Raw genomic sequence first — 21,358 nt, forward strand, 5'->3', positions numbered from 1 at the left:
ATCCAGCGACAAGTGGAAGTCTCAAGGACAGGAAGCCAGACCCAGCCCTTTGGATGCTGTTAACTGAAAACAAAACTCAGGCCACCCTCACTCCCATGCCTGCCGCTCTGTGAAGATGTAGGTAGGCCTCAGCCCTACCTTTTGGAAATAAAGGGGTCAATCTCGGGGCCATCCAAGGACCTATTTTTCCGTTATGAAGCAGGGTCAGGACAGAGCCCTTTTTGAAAATCACCAACAGGGAATGAAATGTCAGAGCTTCAGGAGAAGGGAAAGGAAGTAGATGCAAGTGAGTCGTTAAAGGACCCACAGGGAGCCTCCAGCATTAAGCTTAGGTCCCTGGGCCAGGCAGGAACACGAGTGCAAAAGCACGAGTCCCTGCATGGGGGCCAGCTGTCCCCAGCACCATGAGTCACTTTGGTAGTCGGCACGCTCAAGACAGACAAGAGTGGAGACTCTCTGGCCAGTGACATCAAGCCACAGGCCTGCCATGTGAGGCCCAGGCCTCACACTGGGGGAGACCCTCCTGCCATCCACATTTGAAGGATCAAGGGCCCGTGCGTCTTCCTCATTCCCCGGCCACCTGTCCACCCTTCTGGGGTCCCAGTGAACAGAGAAGGGCCCGAAGCTTACCCTTCAATATCTGAAACATCTTTGGTCTCAAAGTGGCCCGTGGCGAGGAGTTCGGGGCTGAGCTTCCCCCCAAAAAGCAGCTCCTCCTTGGCCATCTTCACTAGGATAAGCCTCACCAGCTCCCCCATGTACATTCCACTGATCATCTTCTCAAATCTGCCGGGAGGGACACACCAAAAAAATTAAGTCTCTGCTGCCAGTGAACTCGCAACCTCCTTGTGGAAGCAGCATGCACACACGTGGGGCTGATGCAGGACAAAGCGCTAACTTGTGTGGCACTGACTAGGAGTGAGAGGTGTAGAGAAGTGATGGTATTTCCTTCTCTGGCAAGGAAACGCTCGTTTAAAATGAAATCTTATGTAGAACCTCAATATTGATTTACAAGAGGAAAAAAAAGGTCAATCTGATTACATTTGGGACACAGGGCCAGCAGCTCATCACCTCACACTGTCCCTCCCCTTGCAGGCCATTTGTGGATTCCTGAGAAAACTGTGGAAACAGCCTGGGTGGGGGAGGATGATGAGACAAGAGTAGAAGGACAGGTTGGCACAGGTGAGACGGGGGACCAAGTGCCAGGTGGTCTTGGGAATCTGGGAGTGAGCCATGTTGTAAGTTTCCGAGGAGGAAGGTGACAGGATAGCTGAGAGGGCAGTTGGGTAATTTATTTTTTCAACACTAGGTGACACTGTTTTCTTTACAAGATCATCTTTCTGGCTTACATATGTGACCGGAGAAACCAAGCCCTTACAATTCTTTCTAGCAAAAAAAGGCCCTTTCTTGGTATCTTAGAAAGGATCTAGGTCCTAGAGAGAGGAGGCGTGCAGGGCAGGGCCTTGGGGCACTAATCTACGCAGACCTTCAGAGGAGGCCCACAGCAGGGGTGTGGATGGGATTCCGACGTCACCTGGTGCAAACTATAGAGAGGAAGCCGGGCCCTCGGGAAGTGACTTGCTCAAGACCCAAAGCCAGGTATGGCAGGACCGGAGCTAAGTGGAGAGCTGGCAAAACTGCCTGAGCAGAAGGTATGTTTAAAATGTTTAAGCACCAGCACAGGCACGCTGCCTGAGAGGTGGCCCAGCTTCAACAGTAAGGAACTCACAGGTCTGCTTCTTCACCTTCTCCAAAACAGCTGGTTCTACGACAGATAGGGCAGGGGGCCAGTGGGGCTCTGAAGTGTGAGTGGTAAAAGGTTTTATTTCAGTTTTTAAAAACACTTTGTTTCAGTCAATGTTTGGAAAATATTTATTTAGAAACATATAAAGAGTGAAAAAAAGTTCCTCCTCAAGCCCAGTAATAACTTCAGGGACAGCTGACACGTTGGTACATGTCCTCTCAGCATTTTTTTTTTTCTTTTTGAGCAGTTTTTTCAGTCCATGGATTTCTCACCAGCCATGGCAGACACAGCCAGTCTATGAAATGGACTCATGTTTCAACATGTGAGAGAAGCTTGTGACTTAAATAAACTGTGCTTTGAGGAAGCAAGGACTCCCCCTGTAAAGAAAAGGACTCTCTTTTATAAAGCTGGTTTATAGGGTTGGATTTTCCTCTCCAAGCAGGGGTTGGTACTAGAAGATTTCCTACAACAGTCACAACACCAGTAAGACCAGAGTGGGCATGGGAATTCCCTGGTGGTCCAGTTGTTAGGACTCCACGCTTTCACTGCCCAGGGCCCTGTTCAGTCCCTGGTTGGGGAACTAAGATCCCGCAAGCCTCGAAAAAAGACCACAGAGGGCCTGATTGCTCAAAACGTTTTGTAACTGCCTTCAGAGCTTGCAGCAATCCCTGTTTCAAGATCTTTACTAAGGACATTGGGCAAATGTTTGTGAGAGTGAAATAATGTTTTGTAAGAATCAAAAGTAACTAAAGGGCTTCCCTGGTGGCGCAGTGGTTGAGAGTCCGCCTGCCGATGCAGGGGACACGGGTTCGTGCCCCGGTCCGGGAAGATCCCACATGCCGTGGAGAGGCTGGGCCCGTGAGCCATGGCTGCTGAGCCTGCGCGTCCGGAGCCTGTGCTCCGCAACGGGTGAGGCCACAACAGTGAGAGGCCCACGTACCGCAAAAAAAAAAAAGTAACTAAAAACCAAGTCTGACCAGGTTGGAGAGACTTCAGGGGTCCAAAATGCTAGAGCCCCTCCTCCAGGCCACTCCAGGATCCTGGCTGGACCACAGGTCCAGGGAAGGTGGCCAAATGGGCTCCTTAACCAACTTTTCTACAGGCCTTGGGTCTGGCTACGGCTGGAGCGGGATGCCCTGGGACTGCTGCGACCCAGCCTAGCTCATAATAGACAACGCTGCAGGGGTCTGAGTCAGAACCTCAGCCAGTAATTAGGAGCCAACTCTCACAGCTTCATCCCCTGGGCAGTGACAGAGCTGGGAACTACAAAAGGAGCTTTCAGATCCCTACTCTTTGCCATCTCAACATGGCTTTCCTTATGTGGTGCACAAACTGTTTCTATGGACAGCTTACAGGCTAAAGGTGGAAAGAAAAAGCGGGCCGCACACTTAGAATACGAAGAATACGACCTTCTTAAATGACTGCTCTGAGAGACCCAGTCACATCATTACCCACAATCTGTTTTGTCCGCTTGCTCTATCTTTTTTAGAGCTCTCTCAGCACCTGATAGTCACAATGTATTAGGAAGCACAGCATTCCCATAAAGCAGTGGGTGTCTTGGCAACTTTTGGGGGCTCTAAGGTTGTCAAGTAAAAATGAGAACTACCCCTGGCCCTGGCCAGCCCCCACCTCAGCTCTGGAGCCCACCCCCTGAGCCCACCGCACACAGGGCGGCTGCTTACAGTTGCTTCCCGGGGTTCAGAGAGCCCATGTCGATCTCCTGGTCAAACTCCGTGCGGATGTCATCGAGCGCGCCATCATCCCCGAAGGCTCCCCACTCCATGTTGATACACATACGGCCCTCATCACCCTCCACCATGTCGATGTGGCGCATCTCTTCCATGTAGCAAGCATTGCTGCCCGTGCCTGGACAAAACAAGGGACTGGTCAGCACCCACCCGCACCATCCTCCCCCCAAACCCCACATCCCTCCTAAACCTCTCTCCTGAGACCACCCAGGGTGGCTGGGATTCCTCGGTGCAGACTCCCAACGTCCCAACATGGTCCAACCCACTACCACCCACAACTCCACAAGTCCTGGCTCAGCCCTCCAAAGTGACCGCACCATTATCTTCCAATATGAAGTATTCAATACAAAGGAACATCCAGGCCATGGACCCCTCCTCTCTTTGCAGCCCACCCCCGCAATCCATCGGCCAGCACTGCTTCTCACACCCAGTGCTCACGCACCCACAATGAGACCAATCTCGCAGTTCTGGTCATCATAACCACAGGTCATCATGGTCCCAACTGTGTCATTCACCACTGCCACAATGTCAATATCAAAGTCCTGCAGGGATAAAAGGGGGGCTTCTGACTTTCACTGTTACAGAAAGGTTACAGATGTGAAGATGAAGAGAAAGAGCAGTAAGACACACAGCTCAAGTGCAAGGCTAGAGCTGGAAACTGGGTCCAGATCCAGTCTAACAGCAGCATCTCACTCCCCACCCTGCTGGTCCTCATCTTGGAGGACTTCGCTGACCGCAGCCCTGCGGTCTAGTTCACAGCCATCACTGCACTGAGAAGAGCCCGTCTTATCATTTTCTTCTCATTCTCTTTTTTCTTTTCTTTCTCTCCGTCCCTCCCGGAAGGTCTTGTCCTTCTGTGACAAGACCTTTATCATGTCCTTTCTCTATCTTGTTCCACCCTGATATCAATATCATCCCAACTTTCTCATTTGAAAATGATATTCGAGTCTTCTTCAGATTAAGAACTAAAGGCTTTTTTCTTGTACCAAGACTAAGATTAGTTGTCCATCATGCTGATATGAAGACCCCAAAGGCATTTGATCATATATAAGATCACTGGTGTGTTAACTATCTCTCAATATAGGTATGTCACTATGCAGCACACCTTAAACTTATACAGAGCTGGATCTCAATAAAACTGGAAAAAAATAAAGATTATTGAGTAACATAGCAGAGAAGAAGAAAAGAAAACTTCTCATTAAGAATCACAAAATATTCTCATGCTGATTTGAGGACCGACAGGGAAAGACTTCAGAGTGGACCCAAAAGAATGTAAAGAGCCTCCAGACCCCAAGCTCCTGCCTCCCCGTCTCTGCCCTACTCACCCCTCTCCTCTGGATGGCTTTCCGGATCAGAGTAACCACATCTTTCCCTTCCACACCACTGGACTTGAACCCCTTGGTCCATGAGACCAGGAAACTCTGGAAAAGGACCAAGGAATATTGATTCGTCACAAAACTCAACCACGCTCCTCATCATTAGGAGACCTCTTCCATGGGGCTAAACTAAACTAAAGTCATGACTGAATTTGTATATTTCTTCCTGACTAGTCTAGGAAGGAGAAACTCTGTCAATGACCAAGAAAGGAGACTAAATGAATGATTTATTGCCCCCAAGAAGTGGAAAGAGCAGGTTGTAGAAATGCCAAAATAAGACACTTGTATCCTAACGTCATTAGCTTTCAACGATGTCTATCATAACACTTTAGAACAAAGGAGTCCCAGACTACTTTCTCACTCCTGTTTCCCTAAGAGGGATAAGGATAATGTGCAATGTATATGGTCCTGCAAATTGCCATCTGACAGTGATAAAAACCCCTCTTCTCCGATACCCCTGTACCATCACTCTCACACATACCTACACAAACTCTCCCAGAAGGATACAACTCCCAATACTCAAACACTGTCCACTCGATCCATCAGAGCAACCTCCTTTACAACCTCCATTGTAAAGGTAGCAGGTGGCTCAGAGTTCTTCCCAGTCCTCCCAGTCCAAAGAAGGAAGCAACAAAAGTGTCTGAAGAACTCATCTTACCTCGTCTAGTTTTGTTTGGAGACAGGGGAATGAGAAGGTAAAACCCAAAGGGAGCTTCTTGTCTTTGATTTGTAGCTTATCCATGAAGTTGGCCAGGCATTCAGCAATGTGGTCAAACAGCTAAGGGCACACAACACAGGAAGATGAGCAGGGAGGCAGAATAGCATAGAGATGAAGAGCATGGACTTTGGGCTCAGAAAGGAACAGCTTAGCTGAATGCGTGCAAGATATGTATCCCCTCTGAAGTTTTAATTTGTTCATCTATAAAATGGGGGTGATAATTGTACCTGCCCATGAGTTACCAAAAGAATTAAATGAGTCAATACATATAAGGACTTAACACTAGTTCGTGATTATTAAATATTGTCTTCCACTTAAACCATTTATCCAAACCACTGTCAAAATAACTGCATTAGGCAGGGGAAATCATGGCAAAAGCTAATCAGAAAGTCATCACAAGCCCTGGTAACGGAATATCCTTTGGTGGCTCTGTCAGAGCCTCGCTTGACGTGGATGCACAGCTGACGGTCTTACCAGAAAGGGCAGCCCATCTCACTGCCAAGAAGTATTTTAGCATCCCTGTCTCTTGTGATTGGGGGAGGGGCTGGGACATTCTCTGTTAGCATTCTATAAATGAACGTAACGAAAATAAATAACTTTTATATTTTTCCTCCGCTCTAGAAAACCAATTTCCTGGGGGCAATTCCGAGAAGTTAGTTTTGTTTTCTAACTTCAGTATGGAACACCCAAGTGAGTCCACAAACAGCCCTGAAGATTAAATAGGGTTTTATGGGTGGGCAGCATCACTATTCTAAGGAGGGCCCAAGGTCCCTAGGAAAAATCCTAAGCCTAAGAAATCATCCAGACTTTCAACCTGCCCCAAAGCTCGCAGTCCCATGGCTTCCTTTTTGCCCACTCAACATCCCCAAAGAGAAATTGGTGACCATTCCAGAGACTGAGGCCAGGAACATTCTGGTGCAAAAAGTAAGCAAAGGTCAAAAAGACTGAGGAGCAGACATAGAGAATGGACTTGAGGACACGGGGAGGGGGAAGGGTAAGCTGGGACAAAGTGAGACAGTGACATGGACTTAAATATACTACCAAAAGTAAAATAGATAGCTAGTGGGAAGCAGCTGCATAGCACAGGGAGATCAGCTTGGTGCTTTGTGTCCACCTAGAGGGGTGGGATAGGGAGGGTGTGAGGGAGACACCAGAGGAAGGAGATATGGGGATATATGTATATATATAGCTGACTCACTTTGTTATAAAGCAGAAACTGACACACCATTGTAAAGCAATTATACTCCAATAAAGATGTTTAAAAAAAAAAAGAGAGAGAGACTGAGCAGGTTCCAAGAGCCATGTTCACCAGATGGTAAAATCTAAAGGCCAAGGGAGGTGAAAGTGGACAACATTCCTTTCCTTCTCCAGGCAGAAGCAAGGAAGATTCCACTAAACCTGGGGTCCCCAAAGTGTGGTCCACAGCAGCATCACCATCATGTTACAAATGCAAATTCTAGGGCCCAAACCTAAACCTGCTGAATCAGAAGGTGTGGTAGAGCTCCAGGTGATCCTGAAGCAGTGGTTTGAGACCCACTGCACTAAACCACAAAAGTGTTTGCATTTATAAAGGACTGAGAGGCTTGGGGTGGCAGGGTAGATTGAGAGATGCACTGGCTCCCCAGATGTCTGGGGTATGCTCAGTAAAAGGCTAGGAAGACAAGACAAGCCCCTCCTAGAAGGGGACCAGCTCTAACTGAACTTCCCACATCGATCCTGTCTGTCTGATCATGTGCAAAATTAACCTCAACTGATGCTGAAACTCTCAATTTCCAAACCAAAACATTCTCAAGAGCAAACACTGGGCAATGACAGGGCTCTCTCACTAAGAGGATCCCCAATGCAAAGTGCCAACTCCCTTGACCAGAGATCAAGTATTTTAATGTGGAAATAGGGTTTCTAGACAGATACTCAGCAAGTTCTGTTCTGTTGGGAATTTGATCAGAGACAAAGTTTACAAGAGGGTTAAACAAATTCCCAGCACCTTCTTCCTGGTGCTCTAGTCAAAATGATCTTTAGTACAATAGTTTTTATCCAAAAAAAGGAAGTTGAAGAAGCTGTGCAAAGAGATAAGGCCAATCAACAGAGATGGGGGGAGGGATTGGAAAAAGTAAAATGGTTTCCCCTCAACCAGCCCTGATCACTGCTCTCTTTCCAATTGCACTACCTACAGGGGAAGGCAGAAAAAAAAAAGAGAGAGACAGTGAAGACGCATTAAATAATGTGTTGCCCAATAGAGTAGCCACTAGCCATCTGTGGCTATTTCAATTAATTAGAATTTTAAAAAATTAAAAAGTCCCTTCCTCAGTCACACCAGCCATATTTCAAGTGCTCAATGCTACACGTAGCTATTGGCTGCCTCACTAGACAGGGCAGATATCAAATGGTTCCACCACCGTAAACAGTTCTATTGGACAGTTCTGAGCTAGAAGAACCTACAGCTCTTTAAAAGAGGGTAAAAGGAGACCATCTGCTTCCTTTAAAGGACGACTATATCCTTTTCAGTTAACTGATGATCTAAGGATAAGCTACTGAGAGAAACAGCTAACACCTTCCTGCCATAAAAAGGCTCAAAGAGCATCATTTTATGAAAGTAGAAAGGTTTCCTCTTCCTTATTGGTCTGAGAATCTGTTCACTCCCTTTCCCGCAGGAAACACCTGAAAAAATCTAAAGTGGCTGCTATTACCATTTGTAATTCACTGCTCTCATGTGGAAGTTCATGTGGCAGAAGACAGACTGTGTCCAGGGGCCCGCACTGCCCCGGTTCGTAGATCTTCAAAAACTTTTGCAAGTTTTGAGTTTGGTGATTTGGTCTCGGTTTTAACTAAATTTTATTTTTTAAATCCATTTGTTTTCCTATAGTTAATTAAAAGATTGATACCTAATATTTTAAAAAAGAAAGAAAAAGGAAAAGATAGGAAAAAAAGCATCAGTAATTCCACCACTAAAATAGCAGCAATGAATTTCCTTCCAGTCTTTTTACCAAGTGTTTTCTGCTGCTTTTAGGATAATAGCATTCTTTCTCTTTCTTAGGATGGAATAAGCACCTATATTTTCTAGTTTTCTTTGTTTCATTTTTATATAGCATTTTTTTCCATTTATTTGAAGGATTCTTAATATCACAGTAGATTCATAGTTTCTTCTAGATGGGTCTCATAGATTCTTTTGGACTAACACATTTTGTTTCAGTATACTGGAGCCACGTGACAACCTCAGTGCAGCTCAAATCCCACTGTCCCAGAGACTCAGCCTCCCGTGTCCAACACCAGCATTAAAACAAGGAAAACAGGTTTACCCTCAGGGCCACCCCCAAGGACATAAAAGGGTCTAAAAATATCTCCCCCATATGTCCTATTCATGGTCCAAAATTCCTTTCCCAGGTGGCCTGCTGTGGTGGGAAGAACAGTGCACTGGAAGTGAGAAGGTTCCACCTCCTCCAAGCTCTAAGGCTCAAGAGATGACCATGCAGGAAGAGCATCTTACTTAGATTTCATTTTCTCCATTCACTCTTTTATTGAGTACATATTAGGTATAATAAAATACAGCAGGAATAGCCAGCACTCAAGAGTGATCCCTAGAGCTATGAATGTCTTTGGTGATTCCTCTCCATGGACTGAGAGCAGCTGTAGTAGGAGTAGAAAGAACATCCCAAGGAAGCTTTTCTAGAGCAGGTGAAAGGGGACACCCAAGAGCAGAGAACAGTGGCTGGACCTGTGGCCATCACCCACTAACAAGCCAGATACTTCTGGTGTGGTAGCAATGAGTGCCCCCTCTGTAGGAAGGCTCTCCTGGGAGAACTCTTGAGAGGGAGAGCCCCAGAGGGCCTGCCCTGCAGGATCTCACATCTGCATGAGCACCAGCCCCTTTGGAGAGTGCTCCCTACTCTGGAAGCAGGGGCAGGTAGTAGGGACCCTGGACCACCATCTTGCCTAGTTCCAGGAAGCACCCATGGACTACATAATGTGGCCTAAACAGTGGAGCCTCCTGGAGTTGGACAAACACAGACTCCTGTCATATGGGTCTTTGTGTCTAGCCTCTGGCCCCTCCCACCCCTGTAATCTAAGGCCAAGTCACTCAATCTTTCAAAGCCCAATTCCACATCTAGAAAATGGAGATAGTAGGAGAACCCAGCCTTAGGGCTAGTGCGAGGGTAAAATTAGGAAATCTATACAAAGCGCTTTCACTCAGCCTGACTCCTGTCAGCTCTTCCTCCTGATGGTTGCTCACCCACTTCAACACAACATGTATTACTTTCTGTGGGCTGATATGTGTGTCTTGGTGGTCCAGTTGGACTTGAAGCCCTGGAGGGGGAGGACCAGGACTTTGATTCCCAGCAAGGATCAGTGGCCCAGGGTCCAGTAGATGCTCAACACATGTTTGGACACTATCATGACAGCAACGCCATCCTTGCTCGTTCTCTTCTAGCTATTACTGAGACGACTCTTACTTGGATTTCACATTTCTTCTCCATCCACTCTTTTTATTGTATGTGCCGAGTACAAAATGTGACTCTAGAGGTCACAGAGATATGGGGATGACTAAGCATGATTTGGGGTCAGAGTGGAAGCACGCGGAGCCCACTGCAGTGCCAGGTAGAACAGACTCCCAGAAGCTGGATTTTAGTGTTTTCTCAACAGGTTCCCATTCCTGTGTGTAAAACCTCTTCTGTTTCAGAAAGCACAAAAAAGAGAGAGCAAATAACCAAAAAGGCAAAGAGGCAGGTTCCATTTCATGCAATGCTATGCTAACAACTGTGAGTCAGAGGGCTACAGAATGACCACCGTGGCAGGTGGCAGTGTCAAACCACAGCAGTGTATTCTACTTTACTTGACACTAACCATAGGTGTCCAGGTATATTGGCCCAGCCTCCTGGCAGCAGGCTTTCCTCAATAACCAGTGCCTGCAAGCACACCTCAAATGAGATGGAAAATCAAAAGCTCTCCCACTAAAGCACCTCCAGACCCTGGGGCCTTGTGCACACACTCCCTGCCCTCTGGCCATGTGCACCTCTCCTGATGGAGGCCCCCCACCTAGCCTCCAGGCATGGAGGGGGACCACCCAGCAAAGAGAGGACAGGGAATCTGAGCCTCAGTCAAGATCTCCTCCCTCCAGACCACAGAGAAGGAGCAGTATCCGCTCCTGTGGGGTCCAGAGCCCCAGTGGCCACTGCAAGAGATGGGTCATACCTGGGTGCCACTGCCTCGCATGATGTCCTCGGGAATGGCGTAGATCTGGTTCTCCATCTCAACCTTCTGGAGTCCATTGTCTGTTACTTTCACCCAAAGCACACGGAAGTTGGTCCCTCCAAGGTCCAGAGCCAGGAATTCTCCATGTTCTGCAGAGAGAAGGACCACTATTAGTTTGGGAAGGACAAGGTGTAACTGTTTCACAGAGACCAAAACTTAAAACCCAAGAATCCTGCCATAAACACTGGTCATCTCTGGGTGATGAGGTGGCCAGCGGGTCTTTTTTCTACACACTTTTATGTATTGTCTGATTCTTTTTCTTAATGCTAAACACTTCTATATTACTTTCAGAATTCACATAAAGAATCAGACAGTTTCACATCCATTGATAGGGTGCCCACCCCCTCACAAGAGCTATTTCCCAAGGGCTTTCAGACAAGTCCCCATCAAACTCACAGGGCCCATCAAGCCCTGCACCAGGAGAGCAGGCCTCAGGTTTTTGGGGGGTGTTTTTGTTTGTTGTTTTAAATTAATTAATTCATGTCTGGCTATGTTGGGTCTTTGTTGCTGCGCACAGGCTTTCTCTAGTTGCATCGAGCGGGGGCTACTCTTCATTGCGGTGTGCGGGCTTCTCATTGCAGTGGCTTCCCTTGTTGCGGAGCATGGGCTCTAGGCATGCAGGCTCAGTAGTTGTGGCTCTCGGGCTCTAGAGCGCAAGCTCAGTAGTCGTGGTGTACAGGCTTAGTTGCTCCGCGGCATGTGGGATCTCCCTGGGCCAGAGCTCAAACCCGTGTCCCCTGCATTGGCAGGCAGCTTCTTAACCACTGCGCCACCAGGGAAGTCCCCCAGGCCTCAGTTTTGTTCTTCATGGTCCCAGGACACCCAGCACGCTGCTACCAGCTTGTGGCCCCCGGGCCTTTTGCCAAATTGTGATCCCTGAACAAAATTTATTCTTTAATGTTTGCATACAGTGACAGCAACATCTCTTGGCAGGATGAGGGTCACATGATGGAGTGGGATGGGATCCAGCTGGCTATAAGTTAAGAGGCCTAGCAAATAAGTCACGTAGGTGCCCCCACCAATAAAAGATCCCAGGTGCTGACTTAAGAGGATATAAGACAAGAGTCAGGCCACTCAGACAAGCCACAAGGCTGGGGCAGGGCCGGGAGAAGGAGACTCCACAGACACAAGTGGGTCAAGGCCTTCAGGTGTCACCAGGAAGGTACAGTCCAGTCTCTCCAGGAAATAAGCAGTGCAGAACAGGAAACATCCAGATTCCAGACGAGAATACCAGCTACAGGGACACGTGCCATCGTACAGCACAGAATGGAAGTGCTGAAGAGGCTCGGAGGCCAGAGCCAGGGCTGGGGCCCAGCGGGGGAGGCAAGGGCTGGGGAACAAGGCGGGCCCGTCCCCTCAGCAGCCTCTTCAACCAGTACCGCTCCACCAGTCTTCCAATGTCCTGCCGCACACCTTCTTGAAGGATACATGATTATTTCCGGGGGGATTCACTTGTTGGCATGTTTGTCAACACTCGGCCCCTTTCCTGATGGAAGACTTGCCACTGAAGTAAGGGAGAATGGATCGGAGGGTCAGGAAAGCGCTCTGACTAAATGAAACAAGGATTTATTCTGACCCACTTCCTCTCAGCAGCAATAACTGTTTGGCCCTGAGAAAAGCTACATCTGCCCAGCTCCCTGAGGGCACTTACCCACACAACCCCTACAGTCCAGAGGGGCAACTTGGGATGGGCATCATTCACCCGACATTCCATGGGGATTTGCCTCCACACAGCAATGGCTTGCTGGTAACAATATACAGAGATTGGCTCTGGAGCCCACATTACCTGCATCAGAACCCCAGCCACTTTTTGGCCGTGGCAAATTCCTGAGCCTCGGAGCCTCAGCTGCCTCATCTCTAGAGCAGGAACATCATACCTCATGTGGCTGAGGTGAGGGAAAGAGCAGATAATGTGCGTCAAGGACCCAGCACAGTGCCAAGAACTCAGGACACACTAAATAAGTACTAGAAACTTGCCATCCACGCTCTCGGCAAACACTGCCTGACACCCACACTTAAAAGTCTCCCAGGCCCAGTAATAGGACTGCCTCTCAGACTGAAACAAGTAAAAGCAACATTCTGAGGGGAGACTGAAGAAACCTGTCCAAGGAAAGCCATTGAAATCTTCTCCAGTGACTTTAGCATTCCTCCTCAGGGGTACTAATTTTCCGTCCCTTCCCTGGCATCTGGAGGTCCCCCCAGCCCTCTAGCTACAGTCACTAGATAGCTTGGGTAACCTCAACACCATCTGGGGAGACTGCCCCTCTTGTGGCCATGGATGACTTTTCCAGGCACTTCAGTTCTGAGCCTCCCCTGGTAGTGGGACGTCAGCCAGTTTGTAGGGAAAACTATGTGTGGTTGTCATGGGGGATGAAAAGGAAAATCAAAGATGAACTGCCTGCATCAGCACTCTGCCCCAGGACACATGAATCTGCTGAATCGGCACCCGTGGGGGATTGAGGCTGCCGAGGCTGCCCCTGGTTGGTCATGATTCAAGGCCAGCCCAGCTGGATTCACTGGAGAGGACAGCTCCATGAAGAATGGTGGTTTTGCAGTATTTGCTGATGGACTGAAGGGAAAGCACAAGGAATATGGTGCTGCTGATACTTCCGTCCCCAGGAAGGAATGTCACTCTCTTCAGGCTCCACCAGATCAGACACTCCTCTGCATCCCTCCTCCCTGATGCTCCCTCCACAAACACACGTGATCACAACTACCATAGCCAAAGACTTTATTCCTTCCAGAGTCCAATATCTCTGAGGCAGGCCCAGCATCATGACTCCTGGAGCTAAATCCTAAGGTGACCCCTTGGGACAGTGGATGGACCCCTACCCTAGTGCCTGCCTCTACACGACCCATGAGAGGCCCTCACACAGAGAACCAGCAAGCTTTGCTTTGAATTCCAGCTCAGCCGCGTCACTACCTGTATGGCTTCTCTGAGCGTGTCACCTCAGCTGCAGAACAGGGCTCATAACGCTGACTTTCCCAGGGGTCATGAGCTTACGTGAAATACAGAACACATTATGTGAATATATCGGTACACCGTAAGCCATCAATAAACAGTGCTGCTGTCACTGTTATTACTCCTTTGGTTATGTAGCTCCTCTCCTATCCCTACCTAGTCCTATCCTACTCCTGGCCCAGGTCCTACCTACACTGTCAACCTTCCGGGACATCCCAGAAGCCCAGAGCAGAGAGTGTGTGATGTCGTGTGAAGGAGGATGGCATCTATGGGCCTGGGACAGTCAGACTGGACGTGCAGGAGCGAGGTTGCGGGGCAGGAGAACACGTCTACAGCAGGTTTCTTGAGTACACAGCCCCAGGGTGGACGACCCAGTAAGGTCCAGCGAGATCATTCTGCTGAATGAGTATACTTGGTATTTGAGGCAATGTATTAAGAAAACATCTCATATTGCATCTGCTTATTGATGGTTCATTTATTAAACAAAATATTTGAGGAGACCGTAAGACCAGAGGTAAGATTTCTTTTATTGTTAAGCATGCTGTTATGTCTAGAAAACAATTTTAATACCTGATTTTTAAAATGTTCAAACAGTACAAAAGTGGAAAAAATGAAAAGCAAACATCTCTTCTCTTCTCCATGCCCCAAAAGGAACCATTATTAACGCTTCTTGAGTGTCCTTAGATACATTTATATTATAAAAACAGGGAAGACTGTTAACTGACACATTCTAAGAAAAGAGTTTGAATTGCTGGTTCTAAGGATTTATGTTTTTGATTACCAAAGATATTAGCAAATTAACTTCCTAAAAATTCTCTCCAAATTCCACATAAACCAACAGGTGGGTGTCACTGTCACCAGTGTCCTATGTTATGCACAATTAATCTTTGCCAACCTCATAGGTCAAAGTGGCAGCTCATTTTTTAAACTTGGTTTCTTTCCTTTGTGTAGGTTAGACATTTTGAATTATTGACTGGCATTGTGAATTCTTTCTTCTGTGAATTTTCTGCTCACATGTTTTGCCTTTTAAAAATATATATTCATTATTTTCTTAATAACATAAAAGAGCTCTTTGCATATTAATGAAACTAGTTTTGTTGGTCGTATATCTGCAATTATTTTTCTCCAGTGGGATATTTGTCTTCACTGCCCTTTCCAAATCTCTCCAGTTACTTCTAAATGTTGTCACCACCACTGCTAAAATAAAAGAAGCAAGGTTTCACCATAGGTTTATTTAAAAGATCAAATTCATCTTATACTTTCTTATGTGACTTTTTGAAAAAAATGAAGCCCAGAACCCTGTCTTCATCTCTCTTGTCTCTGGGACACAGTTCAGACCTTCCCACTTGCATCTGGATTATTGTGGCAATAAAACAATGGAAAGACAGAGGCAGGTGTGGAGGAGGTTTAGTTAATTTAAGGCCCACCATGTAGATATTTTTAAAAGAAGAGAAATATGTTGTGTGATATTCATAAACATTATCTCATTAATCCTCAACAAGCCTATTGGACATCATAATCCCAATTTCCAGATAAGAAAACTAAGGCTCAGGTCAAGTAACTGAAACCAAGATTTAAATCCAAGTCTAGCTCTCTAGCAAAGTTTTCTACTGCAGTGAGCAAGAAGGCTGCTCATGAGAAAGTTGTAAATCCTCAAATAAGGAATTCTTTATTATTGGGACTTCCCTGGTGGTCCAATGGTTAGGGCTTTGCGTTTTCACTGCTGAGGACCCGGGTTCAGCACCTGGTTGGGGAACTAAAATCCTGCAAGCCACGTGGTGTGGCAAAAAAAAAAAAAAAAAAAGGAATTCATTATCGATGCCAAGAGCATAAAACCCAGAGGTTGCCACAGGCTCTAAGCTGGCCTGGGTGGCAAAGGAAGTGACACTGTGGTTCAGAAGCTGAGTCACTTAGTTAAGATCATACAGGGGTAAACAACTGCTGGATTTGACCCCAAGTTCATCTGACCCCAGCACCCGTGACAGTCCCTATGCACCTCACCCATATCTCTTGTGGTGCTGGTTCCTGGAAGCTGAGGATTACCTGACGCAGAATCTAGGATGGAAGCAAATAAGCCATAAAGTGATGAAAAATACAGCAAAAATTCCCTAATCTTTATCAGTAATTTGGCCCATCCCTCTGGGCCAAATGTTCTCAAACTTGAGTGGGAGGTGGCAGACACACATCCACTGGCAAGAGGTGACACACCCTTCTCCCCAAAGGAACCCAGGACCTACTAAGGCTTTTTGAGGCAGGTTTTTTTGGTAACCGCAGATTGGTGCCGCCTCAGACAATTATACCAAACCTCCATTCCCACCTTACTGGACACTCTCCAATCTCTCTCTGATGAAGGTTCTCCTAATTAAGAACATCCCCCTCCAAAAGCAGACAAAAGAAGAGGTAACAACCCTCTATCGAAAGGAAATAAGGGGGCTTTCCTGGTGGCGCAGTGGTTAAGAATCCGCCTGCCAATGCAGGGGACACGGCTTCAAGCCCTGGTCCAGGCAGATCCCAAATGCCACAGAGCAACTAAGCCTGTGCGCCACAACTACTGAGCCTGCGAGCCACAGCTACTGAGCCCGCAAGCCACAACTACTGAAGCCCATGCACGGCAGTGAACAGTAGCACGTGCTCACCCCAACTAGAGAAAGCCCGCATACAGCAATGAAGACCCAACACAGCCAAGAATAAAATAAATAAATTAAAAAAATAAAAAAGGAAATAAGGACTCATAGTTAAGAGGAACTGGCGAGAGGAGTATTAGGTCTGGCCACCCTCCATCGAATTACCCAATGGTTAAGAGTCAAGTTGCTGGGCTTCCCTGGTGGTGCAGTGGTTGAGAATCTGTGTGCCAATGCAGGGGACACAGGTTCGAGCCCTGGTCCAGGAAGATCCCACATGCCGCGGAGCAACTAAGCCCACACACGACAACGACTGAGCCCGCACTCTAGAGCCCATGAGCCACAACTACTGAGCCCGCGTGCCACAACTACTGAAGCCCGCGTGCCCAGAGCCCGTGCTCCACAAGAGAAGCCACTGCAACGAGAAGCCCGCACACTGCAACAAAGAGTAGCCCCCGCACACCACAACTAGAGAAAAGCCTGCGCACAGCAAAGAAGACCCAACGCAGCCGTAAATAAATAAATAAATAAATTTATTTTTTAAAAAGGGATTCAAGTTGTTCCCCCTGGCAGAGTGTTTGCTGACTCATTTCCCATCCTGGACTACCATTCTGCCCACTCGCAGTGGGGATCTTATCAAATACATACGGTCAGCGGGATAAAGGGGTTTCAGTTTCTCCTGGGCACTCACCTGTCCCAGGGAAAGGCTGAAGAGGACTAAAATGGCATCTAAGAAAGTAACCGCCTGGACATGATAGTCACTGTCCTCTCGGCTGATGGGACGTCACTAATGTATTGGAGCGGGCCATAACTCCAGCATTATTCAAGTCACCCACTAACAATGTCCACGCAGTTTGCGAGGGGTGAGGGTCAGATGAACTTCCCGACAGTCTATTTTCAATCACTAGGTATTTGCCACTAATTAAAATAGATCACCACCTGTTCCTCCCATCAGGCGCTCAGAGCAGTGTGCCAGCCCGTGTACAAAGGAAGACTTGTGAACAGAACAGGTCCGGTTTGGTTTTGCATTTTTAAGCAGCAGTGCCCTTTTGTCGAAGGCCACTGTGTCCAGAAGTGGCAGAGCCCTGCCTTGTTCAGGCTAGAGCCAGAGCCCAGGCCCTCACCCTGGGCAGGGCTTCTTCAGGTGACCGAATGGACTTCTTCAGAGGCCCCCTTTAAACAAACAGCTTTGATGCAGCGTTCCCAGAGCTCTGAGGATCCTTGAAGGTGCCATAGTGCCTGCTAGCACTCCCGCGACAGACGGCTAAGAAGGTATGGCACGGACTCCAATTGAGAGGCGACTAAAAATCTCTAGGTCTTGAGTAGGTAATCCAGCAAAACTAACTTTGCCAGACACAGGTCTCAAGGTACGTATTTCCCAAGTACCTGGAAACACCACAGTCACTACCACCTCTGGCAGCCTCTTTTTAAGTTCCAAGATTTCGGATACTCCATTATAGTACAACAACAAGATGCTGAATGCCAAAATGTAGAAACAGAGAAACATAAAGCTGCTTCAGTTGAAGGGAGGGGCCTGGAGCACATACCACTTTGTAAGTGCCCCCCAAAACTCCCAAAACACCATCAGAAAGCACCACCCTGCTGCTTTTATACTCAGGAAATGTTTCTTAAGCTCAAAATATGTGCCACTCACAGAGAAATGTTATACTAGCTTTACAGATGTGAAACCACTCTTCAAAGGATTAAAATATGATTATCTTTCAGTACTGTGTAGGCGTTGAGTGTGTTAAGATTTTCAGGCAGGCCGACATGGGTTCAAATCCCATTTTAACATGTATTAGCCATATAAATACAGGTAAATTATTAGAAATCTGATACTCAGATTTCATTATCTGTTAAAAGGGGACAGTCATAACCTCCTGTCTAACCAGCACCTCCCCATTACTCACCAGGATACAGAGACACAGACACACAGACACACAGTCTTTGGTCAAGAATCAATGCAATGAATGCGTAAGGTGTTTGGCACAATGCCTGGTGTATATAAAATGTTTAATAAACTCCAGTTACCACTATATGGAGGCTATTTATCAATACAATCTTCATTTTATATTGTAGTCACCATATAAATCCACTTATTAATTTGCATGTATGTGAGCTATTGATCTATGTCTCCACTACATAGCTGTTGATACAATGCTGAGCAACCAAGATAGGGCTCCTTTCAGGGTAAAGGGCTCCTTTACCAGCCTCCATGCACCCTATCACCAGCCTAGTCTCTCTTTATCATGTCATGTGCTTGCATTATATGACCTAGTATCATTTCCTTTATGATGATAAATGATATCCTTATGTCCCCAATAATTTGCACTCTTCAAAAGTGGGGCACAAGGCTGCTCAGCACATTGCTGCCCCAGAGAGGACCAGCCTCAGAGGGGACTCTATTGAATGAACTGAACAGCTAGTTCTGAGTTACAAATAGAAGAATGAATGTATTGTGCTAGCAGTGTTGGGGGCCTCTAGTGATATGCCTAAGGGCCCAGGCTTTGGAACACAGATGGCTGGGTTCAAATCCCAATGCTTCTACTTGCTCATTATGTGACTTTGGGCCAAGTTGCCTAATCTCTCTAAATCTAGTTTCTTTTTCTCTAAAACAGGGTTTATGATGTCTACCATTGAATCACTGTGAGAATTAATGAGATAGCTCAAATACAGTGCTTAGCATAGTACCTGGCATTTATAAGCCTACATTTTAAAATTATCATGATCATCATCATCATCATTCCCTGCTCTCGAGGGAATGAAGTCTAGCTAGAGGGTAGAGATACATTCACCCGTAAAAAAATAATTCACAATTCAGGGAAGTGGGGAAGTATCAAAAGATCAATACAGCAAAGGCTTCATCTCACTCTGCCTTAAGACATGTTTATATCTAAACAATCTTGCCAAGACAATGAGGGCAATAAAGATACTACAAAGATAATTTATTTCTAAATTGGGACGCTGGAGAAAAAAAAACTTGTTAAAAATGTAAATTATTTATTAAATAAATAAATAAATTGGCATGCTGGAATATTTGTAGAATTTTAGTTGGGTCTACTTGAGCTTCTTATTATAATGGTACAAAGTCAACCCATATTTATGGTCAATTTTAAAAGATAATAATCTGATTTGCTCCAGAAACTTTTGTTCAGCAACATGAGCCAATGTAAAGCATGAATCTTAGGGCCTTGGAGTCAAGACTACCTATGCTCAAAGTCCAACTCTGCCACTAACTGTACGCAGGTGACCTTGCAATCTCTTTTAGCCTCAGTTGCCTTATTTTTAAATTGGAAATGTCTCTCTTGTAGAGTTTGCATGGAGAGTAAAACAGATTGCTTACATGAACAGATATCATGGGTGGTCATTAAATGATATCAGCTATTCCTACATTTCCCCTTAAGATGGAACTGTCCTCTGAAAGCCAGATACCTTGTGATGTGTGTAGTGGGCCCTCTGACAAGGCTGTGATTGGGGCTGGTACTGCAATCACATGCATAATCCAGCTTAGGTTAGGGCTGCCTACAGAGAGGTCAAGATGGTGAGATTCCTGACAGATACAAATAAACATTTTCTCTATTCAACTCTGCACTGCCAAAAAAAAAAGGGTTGGGGGGAGTCACAGACAATAATTATTGGGGCAAGTGGAACTCTCACACAGCATTGGTGGGAGTATAAAATAGCTCAACCACTTTGGAAACCAAAGTTCAAACCACTTTGGTCTGGGAGTTTCTTATAAATTAAACACATCCCAAACCCTATGACCCAGAAATTCCACTCCTAGTTGTTGACTCAAGAAAAGGAAGAAAACAAAAACATATGTCCACAAAGAAGCTTGTGTAAGAATGTTTATAGTAGCTTTCATCAAAAACTGGAAACAGCCCAGGTGTCCATAGAATTCATGTCATATAGGATTCCAATCACACCTCAGAATCGGGAACCAAAAAGGAACTACTGATATACACAACACGGATAAAGCCCACATTTTGATGGGTAAATGAAGCCTTGCATAAAGAGTAAATATTATATGATTGTATATATGGGAAGTTCTAGAACAGGCAAAACAAATACATGTGGAAAATTTAAAACAGTGATTACTTCTGGGGGTTGGGGACAGGGACTGCCTGGGAAGGTGCAGCAGGGAGCTTCCTGGGCTGATAATGTTTTCTATCTTGATAGGGGTTGTATTAAACAGGTATACGTATTTGTCAACTCATCAGATGATATTTAAGATTTGCATCTCGTACGAAATTTTACAACAAAAGAAAAAAGAGCAAATATTGAACTCTGGTTAATAATGGGCCTGCTGAAGTTCTGGGGTTGAAATGAGCTGATTTCTGCAATTTACTTTGCAATGCCTCAAATAAAACAAGAGGGACTGATGGGAGGAAGGAGAGAGGAGTGTGATAAAACAAATCTAGTTAAAATATCAATGTAGACTCTAGGTAGTCTGTATATGGATGTTCATTATACAATTCTTTCAACTTTTTAAAACTGTCTTAGAGAAAAAAACAAATAAGGAGCATTTTTATATACATACCAGCTTTCACCAAATTCAGTCACCTAAGTAAGATATTCTTGGACCATTTACATTTTCATTTTCATCTGTGCCAACTATGTTTCTTTGCACTGCATGGTCCACACAGTCTACGAAGCACAGATGTTTTAAAATCAGCCCCCACAGGGTTCTGACTGGTGACATTCTCTTCCTCCTCACAGAGAGCTCAAACCATAATTTGGAAGTTCATATTTCATGTGTGTAATGGAAGCCTCCATCATAAACGAATGGCCTAAAACTTCCTGAAGTCTCTCCCACATTCTCTACCAGGTCTTTGATTACCATTAAATAGCTGAGACCTGATTTATGAAAGCTGGAACCTGGTCCTTGCTCCAAAATGCAGGGAGGGCCTCCAACGATGGGGATGAACCCTCATACCTGCTC

General features: G+C 46.1%; 1 protein-coding gene and 1 long non-coding RNA gene across 2 annotated transcripts in view; both read right to left on the reverse strand.

Moving 5' to 3' along the window:
• Positions 1-21,358, reverse strand: part of HK2 (hexokinase 2) — a gene marked incomplete at both ends in the record, with an annotated part of 58,786 nt that overhangs the window by 13,148 nt on the left and 24,280 nt on the right. Inside the window, 6 exons of the mRNA XM_079720760.1 lie at positions 631-786; positions 3,427-3,610; positions 3,935-4,034; positions 4,818-4,913; positions 5,527-5,646; positions 10,774-10,922. Of these exons, the coding sequence (XP_079576886.1) occupies positions 631-786; positions 3,427-3,610; positions 3,935-4,034; positions 4,818-4,913; positions 5,527-5,646; positions 10,774-10,922 (805 nt within the window). The remainder of the gene's footprint in view (positions 1-630; positions 787-3,426; positions 3,611-3,934; positions 4,035-4,817; positions 4,914-5,526; positions 5,647-10,773; positions 10,923-21,358) is intronic.
• LOC307064280 lies at positions 14,302-15,852 on the reverse strand. Its single transcript, XR_013811285.1, has 2 exons — positions 15,797-15,852; positions 14,302-14,992 (listed from the first exon to the last, which is right to left on the reverse strand). It is a non-coding gene; the product is annotated as an uncharacterized lncRNA (long non-coding RNA).

The sequence above is a fragment of the Hyperoodon ampullatus genome, assembly GCF_949752795.1.
Source record: "Hyperoodon ampullatus genome assembly, chromosome: 15".
Taxonomy (NCBI): domain Eukaryota; kingdom Metazoa; phylum Chordata; class Mammalia; order Artiodactyla; family Ziphiidae; genus Hyperoodon; species Hyperoodon ampullatus.